This window comes from Strix uralensis, chromosome 2, assembly GCF_047716275.1.
Source record: "Strix uralensis isolate ZFMK-TIS-50842 chromosome 2, bStrUra1, whole genome shotgun sequence".
Taxonomy (NCBI): domain Eukaryota; kingdom Metazoa; phylum Chordata; class Aves; order Strigiformes; family Strigidae; genus Strix; species Strix uralensis.
In genome coordinates, this window is record NC_133973.1 from 90,656,440 (window position 1) to 90,680,865 (window position 24,426).

General features: G+C 35.4%; 1 protein-coding gene across 1 annotated transcript in view; it reads right to left on the reverse strand.

Moving 5' to 3' along the window:
- SCEL (sciellin) overlaps positions 1-24,426 on the reverse strand; it is a 50,129-nt gene that overhangs the window by 19,354 nt on the left and 6,349 nt on the right. Inside the window, exons 2-9 of the mRNA XM_074860782.1 lie at positions 23,940-24,010; positions 20,221-20,338; positions 19,518-19,580; positions 19,138-19,206; positions 13,709-13,777; positions 11,817-11,882; positions 10,516-10,581; positions 7,094-7,165 (exon numbers count right to left, since the gene is read on the reverse strand). Of these exons, the coding sequence (XP_074716883.1) occupies positions 7,094-7,165; positions 10,516-10,581; positions 11,817-11,882; positions 13,709-13,777; positions 19,138-19,206; positions 19,518-19,580; positions 20,221-20,338; positions 23,940-23,982 (566 nt within the window). The 5' untranslated portion in view covers positions 23,983-24,010. The remainder of the gene's footprint in view (positions 1-7,093; positions 7,166-10,515; positions 10,582-11,816; positions 11,883-13,708; positions 13,778-19,137; positions 19,207-19,517; positions 19,581-20,220; positions 20,339-23,939; positions 24,011-24,426) is intronic.

Sequence of the window (24,426 nt, forward strand, 5' to 3'; positions counted from 1 at the left end):
GCAAAAATAAACTATTTCAGTGTCCAAGGCTGGCTGAACTGAATTCATACTTCTTAAATTTGTTAACAATTTTTTAAAACATAGATGATGATGGAAAACAGCAGCATAAAACTTCTACACCAAGCAGTTTAGACAAATCTGGGGAAATATCTTTCAAATATGGTAGGTGGCTTGCAATAGATGCTGACATTTTTCATAGGTCATTCCAAAGGATGCCACCTCCAAGCATAGTATTTTCAGAGACAGCCATTACATCACTGTGAACATTCTGCCTAGGGTGAGTATTTTTCAAAATGGATGAGAATGAGGTAGGTCAGACAGCCTGTCAGGAGGAGAATATATAGTTTGCTCATGAATTCAAGAAGATGAAATATTTTAATACAGCCATAGGACATGACTGGAATTTTTTAGGAGCAGCTAACTCAGGATAATAAATATATATTTTTGTATTCTGTATAAAAACACTTGGAACAGCAATACAGAGGATTTTGTATCACATTTTGTACAAAAGGATCAAGTATTGAAAAAATTAATGAATTTATTATAAAATAAAAACATTAACACTTAGATTAAGACTTAGGTGTGCTTGTTATCATCACAAAAGTATGGATGACAATTCTACTGCTTCATTTACCTTTCTCTTTGTAAGTGACCACCTCCAGGAAAAAAGTTCATTCTGCCTTTAACATCCCCTTGCAGAAAAATGCTTAAAATAGCACTATGAATCTACAAGAAAGCCCCACTCTGAAGGGCAGAAAAACCTATGTGCAACCAAGCTACTGTGGGCCTCATACTATAAACTTATCAACCATGAATTTTGTGGCTGCTGTCTACTATTTTGCCTCTAGCTGCCTGTGTAAAATAGGATTAGAAATTTGACAACTAATGAAGAGAGTCCAGCAAATAGAAGGCTAGCAAAGAAGATAAGTAAATAGGTTTAAAAAAAGCTGTCAAGGCAGGCTGCATGCAAAATTTGTGGTTTAGTTTAACCACTCTTATTCTGCCATATCTTAGACCCTTATGCCTCTCAGACACAAATAGAAACAGAGAAATGAGTTGTCTACATTTTGGTTTGACTTTCAGTCTGCATTTGATTTCTAACTCAGTTCACTTGAGATAAAGATCTAATACTTTTCAGCCCTTCTGCTCTGTGAGATATGTTTGTGAATCTCACTTTTTTGGTGGATAATAGTTCTGTAATTCTGGTTTAACTGGTGACAAGTCAGATCACCATCAAAATGGAAAACACAAATGAATCTCATCCAGGCATTCAAGCACAGCTAATAGTTTTTGTTTGGTTGGTTTTTTAGACTTGAAAACATTCAGATAAAGTTTCAAATGGCATAGAAACAGGAAACGTGAACTAAAAGAGCTTTAGTGATGTCATTGATTGCTTGATAAAATGTTTGTATCTGCAAATTCTGAAGGCAATGAAGAAAACAGTCAACAAAAATAGGTTTTAAAAAGTTTGATCACATTTTTCTGACTGTCCTTATGTTGAGGCCAAATTGAAGTTGATCCTCGACAGGTATAGGAAAGACAGTGAGAAACTAAATTTTAAACAAACCCCAGTCATGCTCTTGAACCTCAAGTGTCCAGCAGGAGAGTATCTGCCCACGACTCCCTAGTCATTCAGTGAGTGTTTACTTAACCTGTAAAAGTCTTGTTGAGCCAATTTCTAGTTCAAGATACTCCCTAATTCTTGAAAGCATTCTTGCCTTCTTACCTAGAATTTCATCATCCCTCTTTGCTGATATACATATATACATGTATATCAGCAAAGCACCAATATGTAGATGTTGTTTTATGGACCAGAAAACTGAAGGACCACACAAATTTCAGAAGACTTGCTGTAATGTCTTTAATCAGTGGAGCACTTCCTGTCAAATCCCAGGATACTCAGTGAGGTTTCAGATCTACTCACTCTGTCATCATCCAGAATCAATCAATCAGCTATCAGCAATCCAGAGGCACACCTATTAAAGGAGTCATACACAGTACAATAGGTCTCCATCTGTTTTCTCATTAAAAGCCCTGAGCAGGATTATAAAAACTACTAAGGTGACTCCCTGTTTCTAACAGATGGTATTATAAGATAGATATAATATTCCTAAACATGATACCAAACAAGTTGCATCTATTGTCCTTTCTTCAGTGATCTCTCTCAGTTGACCTCCTACAAAGCATTCTAATCAACAGCTGCTTCTTCTGACATGACGGAATATGCAAAGACCACACTAACCAAGTCTGGCTAAAACCTTAAGGCATTTCTGATCTAGTCATGTCAGCACAGAAGAAGACAAAAACAACTGATTGCCAACTGGACCTTCCAAGTCTGGACTAAAAGAGTGGGTCTAGAGTATATTAAGTATGTCAGGCATCTCACTGGATAAAGCTTAACATCACGGGCCTGACTGAATTTTGATCTGCCATCCGTGACTGCTTTACAGTCCCTATATCAGACTTTGTCATGTATAACTGAGAATGAATAAAGAAGTACTTTGAGAAGAGAGTGGCATTTATTCTGAAGCAGGGTGCATTTCCTTCCACACCGCTATGCTCACTAATCAGTGCCAGAAGCCCTCATTCAGACCTTTCATCAATAACAGCCGAGGATGAAGGAACAGAAGAGGTCTGCAGTCAACTGTGAAAGCCAATTTATACTGTGCCAAAACCAGTGTAATGCTTAGCCCAGGGGGTTTTGGAGTTAAATACAGAGGAAGAAGCTGTTGATCAGAAGGTTTTATAGGAGGTGGACTAGGAAAGATCACTGAAAAAGAACAAAAACTTATTCAGTTTTGCTTGGAGGATATGTATGACCCTGTAAACACAGTATTAACTTTTCAGTTAGGAATAATGGGCTTGGATCTCTTCACATAAGCTCTGCAACACCAAATCATTTATATCAACATGCAGAAAAGCTGTAAACCAGCATTCCACTGAATGCTGAATATGTCAGAATTGGGAGGCAGAAGGTCCCTGGTCACCAGGAAGTACCTTCTGCTGAAATGCAAAAATGCACCATCAGAAATGACTGTGTATTAATTTGTACTATCAAAAGCAATTTAGAAAGTGTAAAGCCACTTCAATTTGCCATAAGGAAAAAATCGTCATTGTAGCCAAAGCAGGATCTGGCTGCAGTTACAGCTACTGAATTATGAGTATGCCTACGTGAGTTCTGTTTTAGTATCCTTGCTTCCAACATTTGAGTGACACCAATGTCCTCCAGAACATTTTAGAGGTCTCCTGAAGGTATCACTAAAAAATGAAGGTAAATAAAAAAGACATCACAATGGAAAAGTCACACAGGAATACCTTATGTGGGAGTCATGCCTTCTAATTTTGGTCATCTAAGCTTAGCCCAACCTAAGATAATTCTCTAAGATGTTTCTAGTGGCTGTTTGGAATTGCCTGTCTCTCTCCATAGACCAGAATTCTCTTTTTCATGTAATAGGAACACATAATTGGCCAATGCCTCAAAATGCACCTACATGTTCTCTCAGTTTTGTGTTCTTTGCAGCTCTAGAGCAATAAAAGTTTTATCAATAAGTGTTAGTTTAGGAGACCTGACATGATGATTTTAATTCCATTGGTTTGAAAAATTCCAAGTTGATACCAATTTACTCATATTTTTAAAATAATTTGAAAAAAATCTGTATTTAATTTTTTCCACTCTTAAAAGTTTCCAAATGTTGATAGACATGGAAAAATGTGCCCTTGTTACAACAGATAGTTAAAGGACAGGTAATTAATGTGTTGTTCTTTCACGATCTTTTATAATGAAAACTGGCAGCACATCTCAGGTCAAATAGGAATATAATTAAAAGGATGCATAATACAAACATATTTACAGCATTGTCTAAATTTGCTACTGACAGGAGTAATTATAGTGAATTACCCTCTACAATATAGGAAAATCCTGTACAGAACTATTATACAGTGTACTGTACTTCATAGAAAACAAAATGCTAAAGAGCCAAGAATATAGTATCTGCTTAATTATGTCAGAAAAAAATATTCTAGTTCCTTGTTTCTGTTCTCTAGAAATTTAGATGACTCTCTCACCCACATACATACAAATACACAGCTGAAACATTTTCTTCAACCTAACTCTGCTGTTGATGACATACCAAAAAGACATGCTTATGTAAAAGTGTCTACAATATGGCCTGTGCCCCTACAGGCTCATAGTCATTCACTGGTAGATAATCTCAATAGGGATGCTTTAAGAGCTGAGTGAGATCTCTAAGTTCTTGTATAACCCCTGTTACTCTTATCTCAAAAGCTTCTCCTCAAGTATGTCCAAAATAAATTCTGATGTATCTATGCAAATTAAGAGATAAATTCATTACTTCTACAATTTATGAACTCTTGAAAATATGTTTTTTTGATTATTCTGCATCTTTTGGTGGTAATATCTTGGTTACTGCCATGGTAAATGTGGCTCTCCATGCCGAATACTGTTGTTTTCTGTATAGATCATATACAAGGAAGCAGCGTAGTTGAATACAAGTGAATCCCATATAAAAGCATTTTATAGAAACACATGTTTCTGCATCCTAACTATAATCATTAATGAAAGATTGACTAAAGCTCTGTTAAACACCCTCTGGATGTTTGAAGTGATTTAACAAGATTGCTCACAGAACATGGTTCTTTAAAAACCGCAGTTTTTTAAACACCTGCATTTAATGTTTGCTACAATTCTGTAACAGAAAAACACAGAGCAAGAATCTTGCATTTCCACTGAAATGGAAAGAGAACACAAAAAGTACTTGACAAGCAATGAATAAAAGACTCATTGAGTAAATCAGAAAAAATGTCTCTGTATGGATCCAGAGTGCAGTGCTCATATGTTGCTGCATTGGTAAGATACCAAGAGACCTGATTTGATGGCGACCTATTATGCTCTGAAAAATACACAATTATTAGACAGTGGTTATCTTTACTTTTGCTGGATCCTAGCCTACTTATGTTGTCTAGGGTACCTATAGATGCCCTAACTAATCATGAGATGCCTATTCCATTCTGTTAATCATATCCAAAAACTGGAGAGCCATATATCCATGCCTCCAGATATATTATTGTATACTCTGTGTTTTAAGATGGGTGCCACGTCTAACTGTTGTACTTGAAAACAATGCAAAAATTACTTTAACAGAATCAGTGTTAGGCCTTGCATGGAACAGTATACAGTGAAACTTACACTTTTAGCCAAAAGAGATAGTATCTGACATCTTTTTCAGGTAAATACCTTCCAGAAGATTTTCCTTGTATCACTGACCAGTTTGAGAGAAAACAAACTGGCATTTTCCACTTATTTTATACTGAAATGAATTCATTATTCCTTTAACATCCCTATCAGAATCCTGAACAAAAGACAAATAATCAATTAAGTATGACTTTAAAAAGCATGACCTGAAAATCTTTCCACTCTAAGTAAAAATACAGGAAATTAAAGGATGTAAGATAAAATATTCTAATAAATGTCGGTGTTACTAGAAATACTCTTCATGTACTGTTTACTTCCCGTGTGACACAATTTTTGCCAAAAGTGTAGTATTTATATGACATCTTTAATAGAAGAAAGGCACTTCTGCTGACAGCTGCTTAATGCATTTTTGGTTAGCACAAATTTAACAAAAATCTGTAGTTTTGTGAAGCTAATACAGCAGCAGCAGATGGATGACATCTGAAGCACCAGTCAAATGTGAAGGAATTATAGCAGAAGCAGAGAGGGCTGAATTTTGCCCACTAAGATTACAGGCTACTTATAGTTTATATACTGACAGAAATAGCTGTAGCAGCACAATGTTACCATAGAAACTTGTAGACCAGTAAAATGTTCCTCCAGCTCTCCGCCAATGGAGGGACAGGAATACAAAGCTTGATATGGTAATGAGAACCACCAAGGGATGATGAATATGAACTGATTGAGGGTGGGGATTAAGACAGACCTTAACAAGCCTTTAGGAGTGAAGAATGGCTGTGACTTCCCTAGTTAATACAGTGACATTTAATACTTCAAGATCTCCCACATTTGTTGGCAAGAAAATGTTTCACTGAAACATTGCTTTTTCCTTGGGATTACACTGTCAGACATCTTTTGGATGTTTTCTTAATTACTTTGTACTGGTTTTATATACTGGGGGCTTTAGGGGAGAGGGGCACGATTCAAAATAATATGGACTGTGGCTTCAGATCTCAGAAAACTGTACTTTATGAATCTAATTAAATAAAATTAGCTGATTTAAACTGATTTTAGTGTCTGCACCATTTAATATTTCCAGGTGAAAACTGCAAAATGAGCTACTGTAATTCTCAGTGCATACCTAGAAATCTGTTTCTAATTCACTCACTTTTTAATTGCATATTCAAGCATTTTATTCTGGTCAAGGTCACAGAGTCAAATTTTTGCATGGTTATTGCTGATTGTTTTGGAAAATGTGACATCTCCATCAGTAGAGAACCTTACAATTTTCTGGAATTTCAGTTAAAAAAAAAAATTCTATGTCTTTTCCACCAATAGTTTTCATGGTATCCTGTACACTTTCCAAGATACATTAGTACATATGCCATCTAACTCATACCACAAGAACAAGTCCATCTGTTTAGATATACTAATTTTGTCACAGTAAATGGTATGTGTTGGGTTTGTACTATTTAAAATTTTAACAGTGCAGTGTACAACTTAGGTTTTTTATATATATACATAGTAGTGTGCAGATATTACCTCTCCTACAATTTATTGAAGACCAAAGAAAATATACTATATAATCCATACAACTCCAATTCATCTGTTTCCAAACATTTGCAGCAACTATCTATATACTGCTCTTAAAGATGAAGGCTAGACGGACTGAAGGAATAAAAAATTAAACATCTGAGATAACTTAGCAAGTCAGTGAGATGGAGCTTGAAGTTTGTATTTTGGGTCAATTGGTAGGACTAGATAAGTGCTCCATTTATCACACACTGTGTCCAAATGAGCTATCAAATATGGAAATCAAACAAACTGTGTACTTAATATAGCATTTATCACATTTATCAATGTTTATCAAAGCATTGTTTTGAGTACATGTGCTTATGTTACCTTGCTGTATCTTGATTGTCCACATCAGCGTTTGATTTCTGAGGGGTCACCTGTTCTGATGAAAAGGCAACCCTGCAATAAGAATGGTAAAAACACACTTAAGGCACAAGAAGATATTTGGAAACACATTATATCATTTAAATGGGTTATCATTGTTGATATTATAATTCTTACAAGTGTAACTAGAGTGAGTTTGGATTTTCTTTGAGAAACTATTTTCTGGTTTTTTATTTAAATATATATATAAAGTTATATATATAAAAAATATATATAGTTATGTAATGCTTTACTTGACTAGATTATTCCATCCACTGAGACTTTTGAAAATTAGTATTCCAAGACTAGATGTTTTGCTAGTATGGATATAGTAATGAAGTGGTTCTTACACTGTTTCAAAATTATTTTAGTAATAAAGGAACTTTAAAATACTTTTCTATACCTACTAAATAAATCTTACTTATTTAGTAAAGACTAACATTTTACTTATTTAACAAAGTACTGATTTTTAAAAAGCTAAATAAGTGATCAATTTCACTTCCCTATTTTTACTTATTTGTGTGAACAGTCAGATTGGTTACTAAAGGAATACTGAAATTATAAGATATTATAAGAAAGGGAGAAGGTAGGCAATAAAGTGAGAAATGAGAGTTACATGCTTCTTTAGAGAATATTTCTTTTAGGATGGCAACTAAACCATGACAAGTTGTGTAGCTGTCTTAATTATAAGCCATGAAATTACAGGTTTGTTAAGTAACCTTTTCCTCATTTAGACCATGTGAAATGTACATTTAATTAATGAATTATTTTAATAAATTTATTTTCTAAAATTTGAGCAATCTTTGCACACTCAAATAAGTTTAGAGTACTTTACGTCAATTCATCTTATGTTAATACCTTCTATTACAAGCCATTGCATGTGCACAGCTTTTTAATTTGCTACTTTTTTTTTCTTCACTTTGCTCATGCTCTGTTTTTCACTCTCTCTTTAAAGCATCAATTTAATATAAAGGAGTATTTGCATTAGTAACATATACAACTGTGAACTAAAATTGTGAAGCAGTTTTTAATTTTTTATGCAGTTACAGTTGGTTTTTTAATTTGAATAAATATCCAGTGAAATGTTCTAAGCTATGTGAAAATATTTACAATTCTGCAAGGAAGGAAGTCTTCTTCATGCGCTTCTGTGACATTGACTATGGAGAAACCCTCCCAGGTAAATTATACAGGCTTTGTATTATAAATAAATGTAAAATAATAATCAAGGTTTGTGCACAGGAGTGTGTTGCAATTTTAAATCTACTAAGAAGCAAAGTAAGCAAAACATACATTGTTGGAGCCTCTGAATTTTCTGAAGTGGTCCTACAGAAAGAAAAGAATAAACATTTCAGAAACCAAGTAGCAAAATGCTAGTAACGAAGCACTTGGCAAGATTTCAGATCAGCCAAGAGCAATTAATTTTAGTTTTCCTTCCTTCCAAGATGTTATTTTTCTTGGTTTCTTAATGTGGAACATAACCTGTTTAACTCAAGTAGCATAATACTAAATTCTAATCATATTCTTTATATGTTACTAAGACAATCATTCTTCAATTAACATTCTCCAGTCAATCACTCTGATCAATACTGTTTTGTTTTCAGCACACAAATCACAACCCAAAAACTCAGTTACAGTGAGCTGCTTACATTCTTGGTTTCAATTGCAATTTTTTTAAGCATTCTGTAAAGTGTGCTTGATCAGCCTGGACCTGAGGCAAAGCACTCTAGAAGTTTACATGTCATGCTTGAGTATAGAAGGCTAGAATCAGGTCTCAGAATCAGAAAAGGTAAGTAAATAATAAACCCTGACCAAAAAACCCCACAAACCCATGATTGCTGAACTCCCTTCCTGAGGATAGCAGAACAATCAGCCATTCTCATATTTGAAGAAAAGACACAGCTCTTTGCTCCACCCATCTTTAAGACTGATAGTGACCTTTTAAAACTGTGATTATTAGCACTCTATTTCCTGAAACTCACAGGTGAGTAGAAGGCTTTCCTTTGGCAACTATTATTGGTTGCAGCAATATTCACAATTTGAAATAGCTTTCACATTTTCAAACACTTTTAAAAGATAAACAAATTAATTATTTAATGCACGTCACTGTTTAACCAACTGTCCTTGGTGACATTGTTGTTAGATGATCCAGAAAGGGCTGTGAAAACTTCAGAAAGAATAAGCCTGTATTTCAGTCTTCTCTGAGCTATGAGAGTAGAGGAGTAACTGGATAATTAGTGTTGAGAAGCACACAGGAATCCCAGCTTTTTGTTGGAAGCTGAGCAAATGTCATATACAGGATGCATCCTATCCTATACTTTCAAAATTACCATGATCATAGTGAGATTATTGAAATGAAGCCAGATAAAATAATCACAGTTGACATATTAAAAATATCTAGTAAGCACTGACTTAAAAGAAAATAAACTTTAGCATCTAGAAGCTATCTTTCTGCTGGGTGGTGAGTGACTTCGAATCTTGGCCAAAGAGATGGACAGTAGTAAACACAGAATTAGATTAAAAATAATTGCTAAACTTGGTTTTAAGGATTCATCTTAAAGTCTTCCAGTGACAGAGATTCCATAAACTCCCTAGGCAGTGGTCTACCAAGGAATTATACCTAACATTGCAATGTACCCATTCATTTCTGTTTAATTTTCATCATTGATATTCGTGAGACTCATGTTGGAAATTTTCAAGATTAAAACTAGGGAAGCACAAGGCCATGCTGCAGCCAATAGGGGACCTAAGCAAAGAATATCATGAAAGTTCATTCATAAATATTTTAAACCATCCATAGTCTGCTTTTAGATGAGAGCACAAGAAATGTTCTCTGTTCTCTTTCTGACCTGCCAGAAAGCAACCACAACTTTAGAAATAAACATTAAACATTCATCTGCAAGTAACTTTAGTCTGAGATTTTCTTCTAAATTATTTCTTAGACACCTCACTGAGAACTGACTAAGGAGATCTTGAGTTTTTGTCCACACTGTTAACCAAAAGGGCCTAGGGTTAGTCCCTGGCTGTCAGACCAAATAGCACCAATAGGTTCCTGCCCTTATGGCTAGTCGCTCTATAGCAGATTTGTCTTGTGGAGAGCTAACTGGAATACTCCAAAGCAAAACCATGAAGAAAGCATATAAGCATTGTAGAAAAACTTTGGGAGCACTTATGTAACCTCAAGTCTCTGGCAGTTCATGCACACAGACCTCAGTTAATGCTGGGCATCAAGCTGCTAGGAGCCCAAACAAGTATTTAGGTATGGAATGTTTTCCCTTCCCATGCCATCTTACTCATCAAACTCAGTCCCTCAAAGAATTGCCCTATTGGCTCACTTCCAAAATCAGCTCTAGCCAAGCACTAGGAAACAACTAACAATCAGTACTTACCGTTTGATTTCCACTGTTTCTGTTGTGGTCTTACTACTTGAAACCGGGGGAGGCATCCAAGATTGCCTGACAGTGTTAACCGATAAATTTTTGAGTATTAGTTTCATGCTATGGGGCTGAACAGCATACTGCGAATGTTAGAATGTCAGAAGTGATGTAGAAATACCTGGAACTTTTCTTAAATTACTAGTATTTTGAAATACTTCACACAGATACTTTTTAGACCTTTTTTTTTTTTTTTTTTTCCCAGACAGTTAAATGGAATTGGAAATAATATAGTAATTTTAATTATTGTTGTGAAAAATGTGTTCTCTGATGCTAGGTGTTCTTTTTGCAACCTGAATGGTACAAATAAATGGATCATTCATGGGAAGGACAACCAAATAGAATGCACAAAGGAAAGGGTGTCCAGTATCAACCCAAAAACCACATTCAGGCTGGTATTAGAGTTCACATAATCACAAGCACGTTCAGTTCTTTTTTTTTTTTTTCTCCCCCCAAAACTATAGCTCCAGAAATTGTGAGGAAAAAGCAATTTCACCATAAACAGTGGTTCATAATTCAGTGATAGCCTTTCACATCTTCATAGAGCCTGAAGAGAACTACTGGGCTGAAAAAAACATAAACTTCCACTGAACGAGCAGGGCTGTTAATATGAAAATTATGACATTTTAATTTCTACTTTCATAATTCTGCTGATCACAATTTTTACACATGAAATATGGAAGAGAAAATCACAAACAGATAGAATTTGTGGCTGGGAAGGATGCATAAAAATATGTCTATCACCAGTGCTATATTTTAAATTTAAAACATAGTTCTTGGTTCTACACTCTGTTTTTATTCTTGCCCAGATAATACTATCTGAAATCCAAGTGTTTAAAGCTAGCTGTATATCATGCAGAAAACTGTGTGGTTCATATGTACTGCAACAGCACAGGGTCAAGTTCAGCATCAGAGATTTCAGCTGGTCGCAATTACAGTGAGCTACAATGCTTTAAATTTAGACACTGAAAAGGCATACATTCGCTGAGTTAGGGGCTGTAGTGAAGAGTTAGCATCTGTTGTGCTATGTCCACTGGACTCACAAAAATGGCTCTACAGAGACAGCCTTGCAATACAGTACTCCATGGAAGAAGCCAGAGAACGTTAAAGTTTAATTCTTGAAGCTTGCTGAGGAGTTAAAAGTGTGCTAGAGGAGAAAGTAGGTAATGTTTTTTTTATGCAATTGTGATACATTACTGAGGTTTAACAGAGTGCTATTTATCCTCTGGCAACAAAGCAATGGTGGTAATAAATACCTTTTTTTCTTGATTGGAGAAGTCGCAGCAGTGTTTGTGGATGCTGCATTAGGAGTCCATGATTGTCTGTTAGGGAAATATACTTAATTCATTAATCCTCAATAACTGTATCATTTTAAATGAAAAAAAAAAGTGAAAAGAAATTGTATTTCTACTATCAGAATGATACAACTGTGTATAGTAAATGTTTATATATGCCAACTGAAATTTTGGAAATACCTCAAAGGATACAAGATTTGTGACACTTTAAGGGATTCCGATGTTTAGAAGACAGATGTGTTTTTACTTTATATCCAAAGTAATTTCTTATTTCTTAAAATCTTGACTTCTGTACCTGCATTTCAGTCTCCAATCACTAAAATATTAATATCCTTATTTTTCATACTTTAAACCTTATGGTTTTTATTCAGTTATGTGAATGCTACTCTATTTTATGATATGCCTACAAAAGAAGCTGGTATTCCTCATACACCTAACTATATAAATTCCAAGCCAGTGATTTTTCTCATAAAGTTTATAAAAAAGTTATTGTCTTGTCCTCTTCAATTCTTAATGTAAAGAGAATAACTGAAGAACAGAGCTTTACAAATCATTTTACTGATCTCTGGCAGGAAAAAGTATATACCACTTAAGTCTCACTTAAATCCCACCTCAGAATTCATGGTGGATCTATTAAAAAATAATCTTCAGACAAATTAACATAAAATCCAATTTATGTGATGTTTCATGTGTCATCATCACTGTGATTTACAACATAATGGTGCAAAATCATAATTTAAAAGAATGACCTCACTTGAACTTTAAATGCCAGAGATACTCATTTGCTCTTCAGAGTAATATCTCAACACTCCACAAAATGACATTTAATTGCTGTGCTCAGTCTTCACTAGCAACCATATTCAGTGTAATTTATTACTGATAGAACACTACTGACATTGATGAAGGCACAAAGTGATATATTTGTCCCTTTACATTTATAAATATAATGCCTGAGCTCTTCTGACTTTCATTTTCTAAGTAAAATTTTCATTTAGGTAAGAGCTATATGTTCCTTAGAAAATAAATGTTCAGATTTGTGTAGTCGTATTACCTATATAAAGTGGCCATCTCTGAATCATAGTAGCTTTTCTAATAACATGCCAATTTTGTGCTAACTTATTTTAAATTAAAAATTGGTTTCAACCTGGTTTAAAAAAAAATTGACCTTCTGACAAAAGAAAAGCTTTCCACTGGAAAAATAAGTTAGCCTGTATATCAAAAAAGTATTTTCTATGTTTGGGTACTCAAGTTTTCCACTGGCAATGTTCAATGGCACTTTACAGTGGAAACTTTAATTAGAATTTTTTCATGTAGTCTTTCCTCATAAATACATATTATATTGGGTAGAATTCATGCAGAGAAATGTAGACCTCTAGAACATACCCACACTGAACTGTTTTCAAAACATTCATTCTTTCTTTTTTGAATGTAAAATACCGTGTTTCTTAAATAATTGCTATGCTGAGTAAATGTGTAATCTGGGCTGGTCTTTCTTTTAATCTATGTGGAGAAATAGACATTTTTAAGAAAAATTCCTCTTATTTTAAAGAAAATACCTGAGAAACATCAGATAAAATGTCCTCCAAAAGACCCTTTTTCTCCTCACTGGCTATAAAGAGAATCTATGATAACCTAGATATAGATGCCTGCATTCCAGATGTCAGGTGGTGAAATGAAGCCTAGTATTAGGCCATATGACACAAATAATTTCTCTATACTTTCTTGGTATGTACATGTAATCAAAAGTTATGATAATATATAATATTTAGATGATAATGCATGATAAATGATATGTGATACATGATAAATTATAATATAAAATACTTAGATGATAAAGTTTCCAAAACTCATACCTGTTGCTTTGCTTATTATTCAGAGTTGGGGACTTATTTATTTTATCAGTATCACTTCTGGTTGGAATTCTGTCAGAAACACAGAAATTATTTATAATATACACTCTAGATCCTTTTTTTTTTTTTTTAAAAAAAACACTTTCAATAAAGTTCAAAGATGGAGCATCGCTTTGCCCTGTGTACAGATTAAAAATTCCCCAGTATCAAGATAGGTATAGAACAGAAGCTGAATTAATATCAGTTTAATGCATTAATATCTGAAGAGTCTAAGTAGCTCACTGTAAAGAACTGTTTTAAAAGGTTATGTTCAAACACTAATTGGCATACTGTATCAAGTCTCATTGTTAACAGTTAATTTATTACAACTCCTTTGAATTAGATGAGAATACTAGAAAGAAAAGAATGTTCAGTCAAGCAGTACATAAACTGTTCCCCTTCCCTCTCCCTCACCATCCCTTGCGAAATGCAAGAGTCTTATCTTTTTTACAGCTTTAAGAGATCAATGTGATTTGAAAATACTCATGTAAAATCCCAGATAAAGCATGGTAGTGACCTACAGGAATAACACATAACAAAGAACTTATTTGTGCTTGAATTAATTTTATTAAGCCATGAAATTTACACTAAGAAGCAACCATGTGATTTTTCAAGCCTTTTACGGATTCTACAGTTGTTGCCTAAAACCCTTCTGATGTTTCTCAGAAAGCACCATGTAGATATAGTAGCTGAAAAAGCTTAAGTACTGATTTTATTTCAACTTTCTTCCCATATATTGAATATCCTTTAGTAAGGACAAGGGGATTCCGAGAAGCTCAAATATAAAGTGATGTACAGTGAGGTAGATTACAAATACTAAATTGAGAGGGTTATTTTAAATATTTAGTTAAAACAGCTGAAATATATTTTGAGCAGCATTTCATTTACATATAGAAATTACCTAATTTTAGTTATCTATTCCTATCTATGTACTGAAGCTACAAACATCTATAAACTGAAGGTACAAAATAATTAATCCTAGAACTATAATCCAATATTATGTGCAAAACATTTTGTATCCTGCCTTCAGCCAAGTATCACAGAATACTGTTGTACTTAATGGAAAGCCTTCAAAGGAGCTGTAAGACAATCTGCACCAGCATGTGCTCTGTGACTTTTTTCAAATCTTAAGTTTAATTGTGCAAATAACTATCTCATGTCACGGGGAGCTTGTGACTGTGACCGGCAGTTACAGTTACTCGAAAGATCACTAGAGGTCTCACTAAACTTGCTACTAGCATTACTTTGGTTTGCAAACATGAGAATTTCTTCTAATTCACAACGATCCGATGAACCAGCATTTCTTTCACGTTTCGTGTCCTATTTTCAAATTTCAGCACAATACTTTAAGTAGTTCTGCATTTGCTTATTTTAAAAACCTAAAGGGTCCTTCTGGCATCCTACTCCACTGCTGCCCAATGTAGCAGAAGCTTTGAAAAAAGTGAAAGAAAGGTAGGTATGTTACCTTCTGCTTGTACAACTTTTCAGCTTCTGATAAGCAGTGGTCAAAGAATACCCTCTCTCTGCACCCAGAATGCTGTCTCCAACAGACACCTTTAGATCAATGATCCATTAACCCATCTAATGTTTTTCTGAAGCAATTTAAGTTTCTGGTCTTCATAATATCCTGTGGTTGTGACTCATATAATCAATACATATGTTAAGGGGAAAACAAATGTTCTTTTTTTTTTTTCTTTTCTTCTCTTTTTCTTGTCTTTTTTCTATTTTCTTTTTTTTTTTTTCTTGAAATCATTACCTAAACATTTTATAGAATATCTCCTCATTCTTACAGCTCAAGAAACAGCAAATATTCCTTCCTTACTCACTTTCCCTATATCACTCTTTTCCAAGCTGACGAATCTTTGTCTCTTGAGACATCCTGCACGTGAAAGCTATTCAATCCCTGTGATCATCCTTTCTCACCATCCTCTTTAAATTTTTCTGGTTCTATCGTAGTCCTTCACATAAGTGAGATGCTACATACAGTGTTCAAGAAATGCAAAACAGGTTCATACCATGACTGAACAGCGGTTTCTGGTTTGCTCTCAGTTAATTTTCTAATAATTTCTACTGTTCCAAAGGATTAAATTATTAATAAAGTGGACAAAGAAAGTGTCTTGTTTGCTTCGGTCCCATCCCTTCAAGTCTAACTGCTGTAAATGGAGCTAGGATTTATTCCTCCTGGAAGCTGTTCTGGACTTAGTAGCATTTAGTACTTGGAAAAATAATAATGTAATTTTTTTCATCATCACTATCCGATTTTTAAATTTTCTCCCATCTTTTGTCAAATATTTAGTTAGTTGCTAATAATAAGAGAGAAATAAAAGGATAAATAAAATTTTTCCTTCCATCCAGAAAGGATGTCTGTGATTGTCTGCACAGTGCAATTGTTGTCTGGGTTGTGATGTGTAGATCTACATGCCAGTACCAGTATATGTACACCTACTGCCACCAAGCTATGGATTTCTGTTAACAATGTAACAGTGCTTGGTATTTCCTTGTGCTGGCAGCCAATGGTGCAATTGCATGTTGTCACTTGCAACATCTCTCCCAGGTCCTTAATACTGAAACCTGTGTTCAAATTTTACAGATACTGGGTTAGGCAAAATTTGTATCAAACAATACATTCTTTGAACATGGATATGGCAGTATCCAGGAAGCAAAAAGCTGTACTTAATATGGCTTTTAGGTATGTTTTCATTGTCACATTTACACATACAACTAAAAAAAAATTACTCCTATATTCAAAATTACTCCTAGACTCCTCAAATATTTTATTTTGTATTTTTTTAATTAAAATTTCAGTGGCTATTTTGCCATTTTGAAAACTAGATATTGAAGAGACATCCATCCAGATAAATCCAGATTCTTTAAATCCTTGTCTTTTGGAATATTACAGTCATGGCCAGAAGAGATGCAAAGCAGAATTGTGGAAAGATGTTCCAATATCTAGCTTGAAAACAGGTAACTCCCAAAGACCTTTTTCAGGATAGAAGACTACCATTTTACAGCATCTTACACAGACAACAATTATTTTCCATATAGACAGCATGACTTACAAAAATTCTGTAAACAGCTCTGAGAGATCTCCAATACCAAGGTCTACTAGGAGCAGTCCTTTAGACTTCTACATTCCTGGAACATACTCCATTTTCAACTCTGCCTTTTAGCTTTGAACAGGAAAAAAAATGAATGCTTCTTTTTCACACAGGCAACTAAACAATATAGCTGTTCTGCAAACAGGTCTATTCTAAGCTTGGAGACTTCTGTACTTATGCTTGCCAGACATAATTTATAAGAAAACAAGCGAATTGTACCTGGTGGAGAACATCCTTCAAAGTGGAAGCAGAAGTACCAAATTTGACTGCAGGCTACAAAAAGGTGCTAAGAGAAAATACATCACCACACCCTTTTATGCCTTAGGTTGCAGGTTTGAGGAGATGCAGAACACGTGGTCATCCCTTACAGAGATGCCTGCTGGCAATGGGTGTGCACAAATTAATCCTGGAATGGCTATATTACAGCTTCAAGAAGACCAGTGATCAGTGAGAAAAAATAAGCAACTTGACTGCAGCTTCCTCATTGTGATGATTTTAAGGTAGAACCATCATTATTCACTCCATTTATGGACATATTCTGCTTTAGTTAACAGAAGTGTACATAATATTTTCTTTATATTCTCTTTCATCTGTTGCATATTAATCCTTTATGTTAGATATTTGTGTATATGAAAACACAACACCAGCTTACAAGCTAAAATGATTCAGATATCTCAGTATCTCAGCATAAAACAAAAAGACATAGACTACAAAAGGACTATGTTGTTCAGCAGCACTGTAGAAACTGGAATTGTCCTATGACTTCCAAATTAGTAATCAGGGCTTCTATGCATGAAAATCAAGCCTTAAAAATTGTTTTGAAGTCAATGAGCATGTGGGTAAGAGTGACATAGCTGATATATACTACTTGAATTTCCAAAGAGCTTCATAGAAATCTGCTTTAAGGGCTCTTAAATAAACTATTCTCCTATGTGGTAACTGAGAAGGTCCTTTCATGCATTAATATCTGGTTAAAAAGTAAGAAACAAAGGTTTGAAAAAAGACAGTTTTTCAGAGTGGAAGGAGGGATCTGTACAAGACCTGTGTTTTTCCATATGTTCACGAATTATCTGGAAGGAAGGAGAGTGAGATGATGTTGCTTGCCAATTACACTAACTCATGGTAGTCAAAACAAATGCCGACTGGCAAGGCTTTCAGAAGTCATCTGCTAAGATGTCAGATTTCTAAAATGGCAGATGACATTCACTTTTCTTAGATGCAAAGTAATGCCTGCCAAGAAAAACAATTGATCTCTGAACTAGCTATTATCACTCAGAAAAGAGGTCTTTGATTTATATAGATAATGTTATGAAAATGAAAGCTCAATTCTCAGCAGCACTCAAAAGAGCAAATTCAATATTATGAAGTACGAGGGAAGGAATAGCAAATGAGCTAGAAGCCATTGTTATACTCCTCTATATATACAAGGTGTGCACCCACCTTAAACACCTGCATGGAAATTTGGACCCCGAGATCAAAAAGACTAATGTGGAAACAGAAAAGATACAGAGATAAGCAATAGATAAACTGAAGTTATAGAATGGCTTCCTCGTGATCAGTGAACAAATGCAGCAGGATTCACTGGCCTGAAGAAGAACTGATGGAGGGGTGATATCACACAGCTCTGTAGCCTATCCTGTTACAGACTTCTATGGAGAAGGTAAATTTTATATAACAAGTTTTTTGTTGTTTCTTACAACAGAAGTAAGGGTCATCAAACTAAATAACACAGTGCCAAGATCCAACAAATCAAGTGCATTTTTTCCACAGTGTGCATTTAAGTGCTGGTACTCATAGCCTCAGCATGTTGTGGATACCAGATGTTAATGGGGGCTGAATTTTGAAGGTGCAACACAGAAAGAATCTGCAAACACAAGCATGATAAGCATACAGTTCTGATCATGATATGAAGTGGAAACAAAGATTTGCAAAGAACTAGGGGTTTAGCTGTGTTGTGCTTAACTACTGGAGGTAGGACTTTGATCTATAGTTTGAAAAGCAGGAAACTGGGGAGGAATGGTTATCATCTGTACAGAGATACTTACATTTATCAGGGCAAGAATACGCAGAAATTGATATAGAAAAAGAGCAGGGTGTCAAAAGAATGTTTTCTCAAATCACATTTCAATTTTTCTCATTGACAACTCATGCAAAAATCATTCAAAGTCTTCTACTTAGATACTTAATAAATAACAAAATTTTAAAAACTCACCTCTTTCAGTCATGCTTTCATTTTTAAGATCTCTCACAGATATGAGAATCACAAAATACAATACATACAGAAAAAAGCCCTACCTGTCCAAGGTAGTATCAGACCTGTATCGTCCAAGTACGGCTTTCTGATCTTCTTTTTCATTTGTGTTACTGTTAAAAAAAAGGTTAGAAAAGCCACTTTATTCACTGTTTTTATTAAAAAACTCATCAGCAATAAAACAATACATGTCTTGAACTGAAGTATCATACAGGATTTCAGACCAGGTGTCAACAGAACCAACACTGCATCCATTGCAATGATTGACTTAACAATTATTGACATTGGAATCAGATTAACGGTGGAAACATGTATAGACTAAAATCGAACAAAGCAACCTCTTGCTATAAACAGGATATAGTAAAAGGATACTTAGTTTCCTTTGGCAATATCATTAGAAAGGTGTTCAGATACTGTACTGTACCTGTGTAGGCTATCTTGGGATTTGTATTGACTAAGCACAGCCCTTCCATAGTTTTCATCAGCACTTCAAGCAAAAAAAAGACAGTGATTAGTTAAAATTTGAATATTAAAAATAGAAAGTTGTTTCTTGGCAAAAGATTTCTGTCCTTGGTCAGATTTCCTAGCTGTCTACTACCACTGTAACAACACCAGCTACAGATCTCTGCATTAGATGACTCTAGACATTTTGGAGTAAGAATTATCTCTTCCTACATGCTGTTCACAGATGAAATAATGAGGACCTGGTCTCAAGGTGGAATTTCTACTGTAACACAAGTCCTAGTTTGCATTAGAGTAAATTTCTACTTATTCTGACTTAAGCTCCTTAAAAGAACTTGCCAAGATTTATAATCTTCATGTTCATAAAAAAAAAAAGTCAAATTGTATTCTTGAAACCAAAATATATGACATGTGGGATTTTTCTTGTAGAGGAGAAGCCTGATATCTCATTAAATGCTCAGTCCTCAAAAGTCCCAATGAAAACCATCAGTGAAAGTCCAGCAAACTAATACTTCCAAAAGGATCAAGATAATCAAATAATAGTTATTTGATTAAATTAATATCATTCTGGTTGATATCATTCATGAAAAAGCAGACACTCCAAGAAAATGCACACAGCATACTGAACTAAATACAGAAAAAATTGTATTTCATAGCTTTCTTACCTTTCCTCTTCAGGCCTCTTCTTTATCCAGCTGTTATCTTGCAAAAGGGTCCTTCGTTTATTAATATCGTGAGTAGTCTGTTGTCTGCTTTTAATTGCAACAGAGGGGCTCTTATTATCTGCAAATGCAGGGAAACATGTCTTGAAAATGAACGTATGGGATAACTTTGGATACTCAAAGTACTATTAAAAAGGCTGAAATATGTAAAAGTTTAGCACAGACTGAAACTTCAGCTATCCTGTTTAGTGCAGACTGTTTCCTTGAAAAGCTTGTGTCTTAATCCATTCAACCTTGAAGGTACTGCAGAAGCCCTGTTTACCATACTAAATTCAGTTTCATTCTTAATATGAAACAGCTTCATATATTTTTAATGTAAACAAATATCAGAGATCTGAGAAAGGAATTATGAAATATACATACAACAGTAATTCCAGGGAAGTCAGACTAATGAATCATGTTTCCTGGGGTGTTTTCTGTGGTTTTTGTATTTGCAGATGTGTGACAGGATGTAAATTCCGAACGAAAGTTAATCTTGAGATGATCACGTGGTTTTCCACCTACATCCAGCCCAACATGTGTGGATTTTCAGGTTTCTCAAAAGGGTCAGACTCCCTCGGAAGTTTCTTCCTCGGTGACTGAATGAACAGAATCTCTTTTCAACAAGCTACCTAGTTTTACTGAACTTTTAATAAAAGCAATACCTTTAAGATCTATATCTTTACATCAAATTTAACTAAAATTGGTGAATGGTTTCAAAGGTTATTTGGAGGGACAGACAGACGTACACTCACACACTGTATGAACATGGAAGCCTTATTCACTTATGAAAACAACCTAAAATTTCTTTGCCCAAGAATGCTGATATTTAGTATATTAAGGAACTAACAATTGGCTCTTCACTTGATTTGTGAGAATATATATTCTTCACTGTATTAGAAAGCTAATGTTTATCATCTCTTTTGGTTTCCCTTTATGAGGAGTTTGGCCCAGAAGCAAGCAAAAATATTCAATGACCATTGTCCTGTACTGTCAGTTCTTTTTCTTCCCACCTAGGTTTCAGATCATCATCCTGTTTGAGGTGAGCGGCTGTTACATTCCCTTTTAAAATGGAAGACTAGAAGTTGAGCCAAAATAGAAAGTCCATTTTTTGATTGTGATACTTGCCCCAAACTTTTCCAGAAAATGAAATTGAAAAATAAAATATGCAAAACCTTTGTCAATAGCAACCAATTAATCAACAAACTGACTGATGAAGAATACTGTGTTTCTTGGGTTTTCCTGTAGGGACCCTCATGATTTTCTCGATAAATTCCTCAGTCTCTGAGTATCCAAGCAAAAGGAGTTCAACACCAACAGATTTCAGGAGACATCACTATCTGGTGTGCAGTAAGGACATTTGACCATAAAGATTGTGTATGGAAAGACCACACTTCACAGAAAATACATGCAGTCAGTATTGTATCATTTGTCAGAGCTGTGCTTTGGCATTCTGATGTGATTTATAAGAAACTGTAGTTCTTGGTTTTAATACAAGAACTTCAGCTGTAGTGATAACATGAAAAATGACAAATAGCTACAGTGAGTGAAAGACCAAATCATAATAAAACACCAAAACATCTATTTTAAGTGACAGTGGCCAGGACTGATTTTTTAAATAAATTTTTCTCATGAAAGAAAAACACTGCAGTACAGAGATAAAAATTCAGTCTACAAACATATATCTGACTGTAACCCAAACTATATCCGCTCTTACATGTTGCAATTCACTGTAGATATGTCCATACTGTCAAATAAAAGAAGGCCAGTGAAGGAATTAAAGGATTGGACTCATCATTCTTGTTTGCCTAGTTGCAAATGTTCCCTGGCTCTGTGTTGGCCTAGCTATCTTCAAGACTGAACTGCTAGAGAAGTGACAAACATTTAAGAAGCATGGCTGTGATAGCACAGATGTGTGTTGCTGTCTCTTGGTCCTGATGCCAAAGTTTGGCTTTCTTTTTTGAGTAGCATAGATTCAGTCCTTTGAGACCATTAAGAAATGAACAGGCACATCAAAGGTGAGACCTGTAAGAATGTGCTGACAATTACAGCAGATTAAGAACAAAAAGTCATCTATCCTTACTGCATGATTTCTACATCAGCCTGTTTACTGCTGAGCTAGTTTTTCTCTTAAAAATATTTATCAAAATCTGACTTTAAAGCCTTAAAAAAATGAAGACATCCCAGCCTCGCCTGCATAGCTCCAGTGGTTCATTAAAATATCTATTAAAATAAACACTTCTTGCAAACAGAAGAGGAGGGACCTCCATCAGTTTAAACAACAGCATTGTCTCATAGTCACTGTCAAGAATGGAGATAGTTGTAATTAGCAAACAAGAATATACTAAGTGCATTTGCCCTAAATATTTACTGTTTTGAATATACTGATAATACTAGTGATGACCAGGATGTAACAGGGACTTGGGTGGACATAAATGGAAAAAAAATTTTGCAACATTCAATAAACAAGGATTTGAATGAAGATCCAATAGCAAAAGCTGTACCTTCCCATTTTCATAAATATTTAGATATGTTTGGTTTGGTACAATCATTTGCATTAAAAAAAAAAAAAGTTAATTTTTGAAAGTAGGAAAAATGTGAGTTCAAGTATATGCATTCCTGTCCTTTTCTAATAGCATTTTAGGAAAACTGTTATCACCTACCCAAAAATCACTTGGGTTTCACAGAAATCATGGCTTTCTTAATTGTTTAGTGCAAACAAGGTTTTGGGAAATCGCCTATAAAGGTTGTAGCCAAGGAATCTATATTGTGTTTTCTTTTCAAGAAACATAACAAGCAATTTGCTAAAGCATGAGGCCTTGGGTTTGCTGAAGAGTACTCATTTCCAGTCTAATGAATTGTCTCCCAAGTTTCAATTAAAAAATTAAATATAGATGTGATACAACAGTTCAGGTCACATGAGCAAAGGCAGACGGAGCTTATCCCTTTCTTATTTTGGCAATAAAAAGTTAATGTCCTTAACACGGTAGAGCCAAGCTGCTGTACCCATTTTGGTGTACCTAGGCCTGGCATGTGCCACATAAACCAGATCTTCATGCACGTCAAAACCTTTCAGTCTTTAGAAGTATTTTGTAGGTTCCAGGAAATGGAAAATTTTACTGTGTTTCCAGTTTGCCTCTGGTCATTTCTCTGCATAGAAAGCAAACTCCAGGCCTCCTCAAGCTTTGTCCCCCAGAGGAATAAACAACCCCATCTGACAATGATTAAATAGCTTTTTTCTCCACTCCCTGACTCTAGTTTTCTTCAGTTTCTCCTCATTTCCCTTGAGCAAGTCAAAGAGATGTTGCTGAGATCGATGGATGCCCTCTATGCCCACTCCCAGCCACCATGCTCCTGTGGGGTTTCCAGAGCAACCACAAGCCTCGGCAGAGGGAACCGCCACCTTGCACCACACTGCCTGGTTGCCTGGCCCCACCATGCTATGCCCGGTGTGGTGTTTTGGCCTGAATGTCTGCCAGCAAAAGCTTATGCACAACACTGCTAGCTTTGCAGCTGAAGTGGGTCCTAGTCTGAGTTTAATAACCAGCCTGTCATCGCTGGAGTGGCAGTGTGCACTGCGAGGGAGCTGCACAATGGGCATGGCAATGCTTAGAAAGAAGGGAAGGCTACACCTCAACCTCTAAGTGCTCTGAGATCAGAAAATGAATAAGACTCAGTATTACCGCTTTGATTAGGAGACTGTTTTCGTATGCTGAAAGCTGACATTTTGTTCAGTGGAGTGTCCTGTGGGAATCTAAAAGAAAACACAAAAAAGACAAAGTTGGTGGTGAGATTAGGAATCAGCCCCAAAGACCATTTAAATTTGCTTGCCACTTTGGTCACTTCGCGCAAGTTTAGTCTGATGGGGTTGAATGACTTAGCATTAGCTGCAGCCCTCTTCAAACTGAAGTTCAGGCATGGTGGTGACTTTTCCCTCCCTGGTGATGACTACGTGGTGATGACTGCCCTGCATCTCTGCCTGTCACACTGCTTGTCCCTCATTTTCCTTGTCGCGAGCTCCTTCCCTGAGAACATATAGGGTGGTGAGAGCCTTCAGAGGACAAGACAGAGTAATGAAGAATGGGGTGAGGTGATTAGCTTAATGGAAAGATGATATCAACCTGTGGCTCAGAGCAGCGCCTCGAGCGCACATGGGCTCACCCAGCCCTG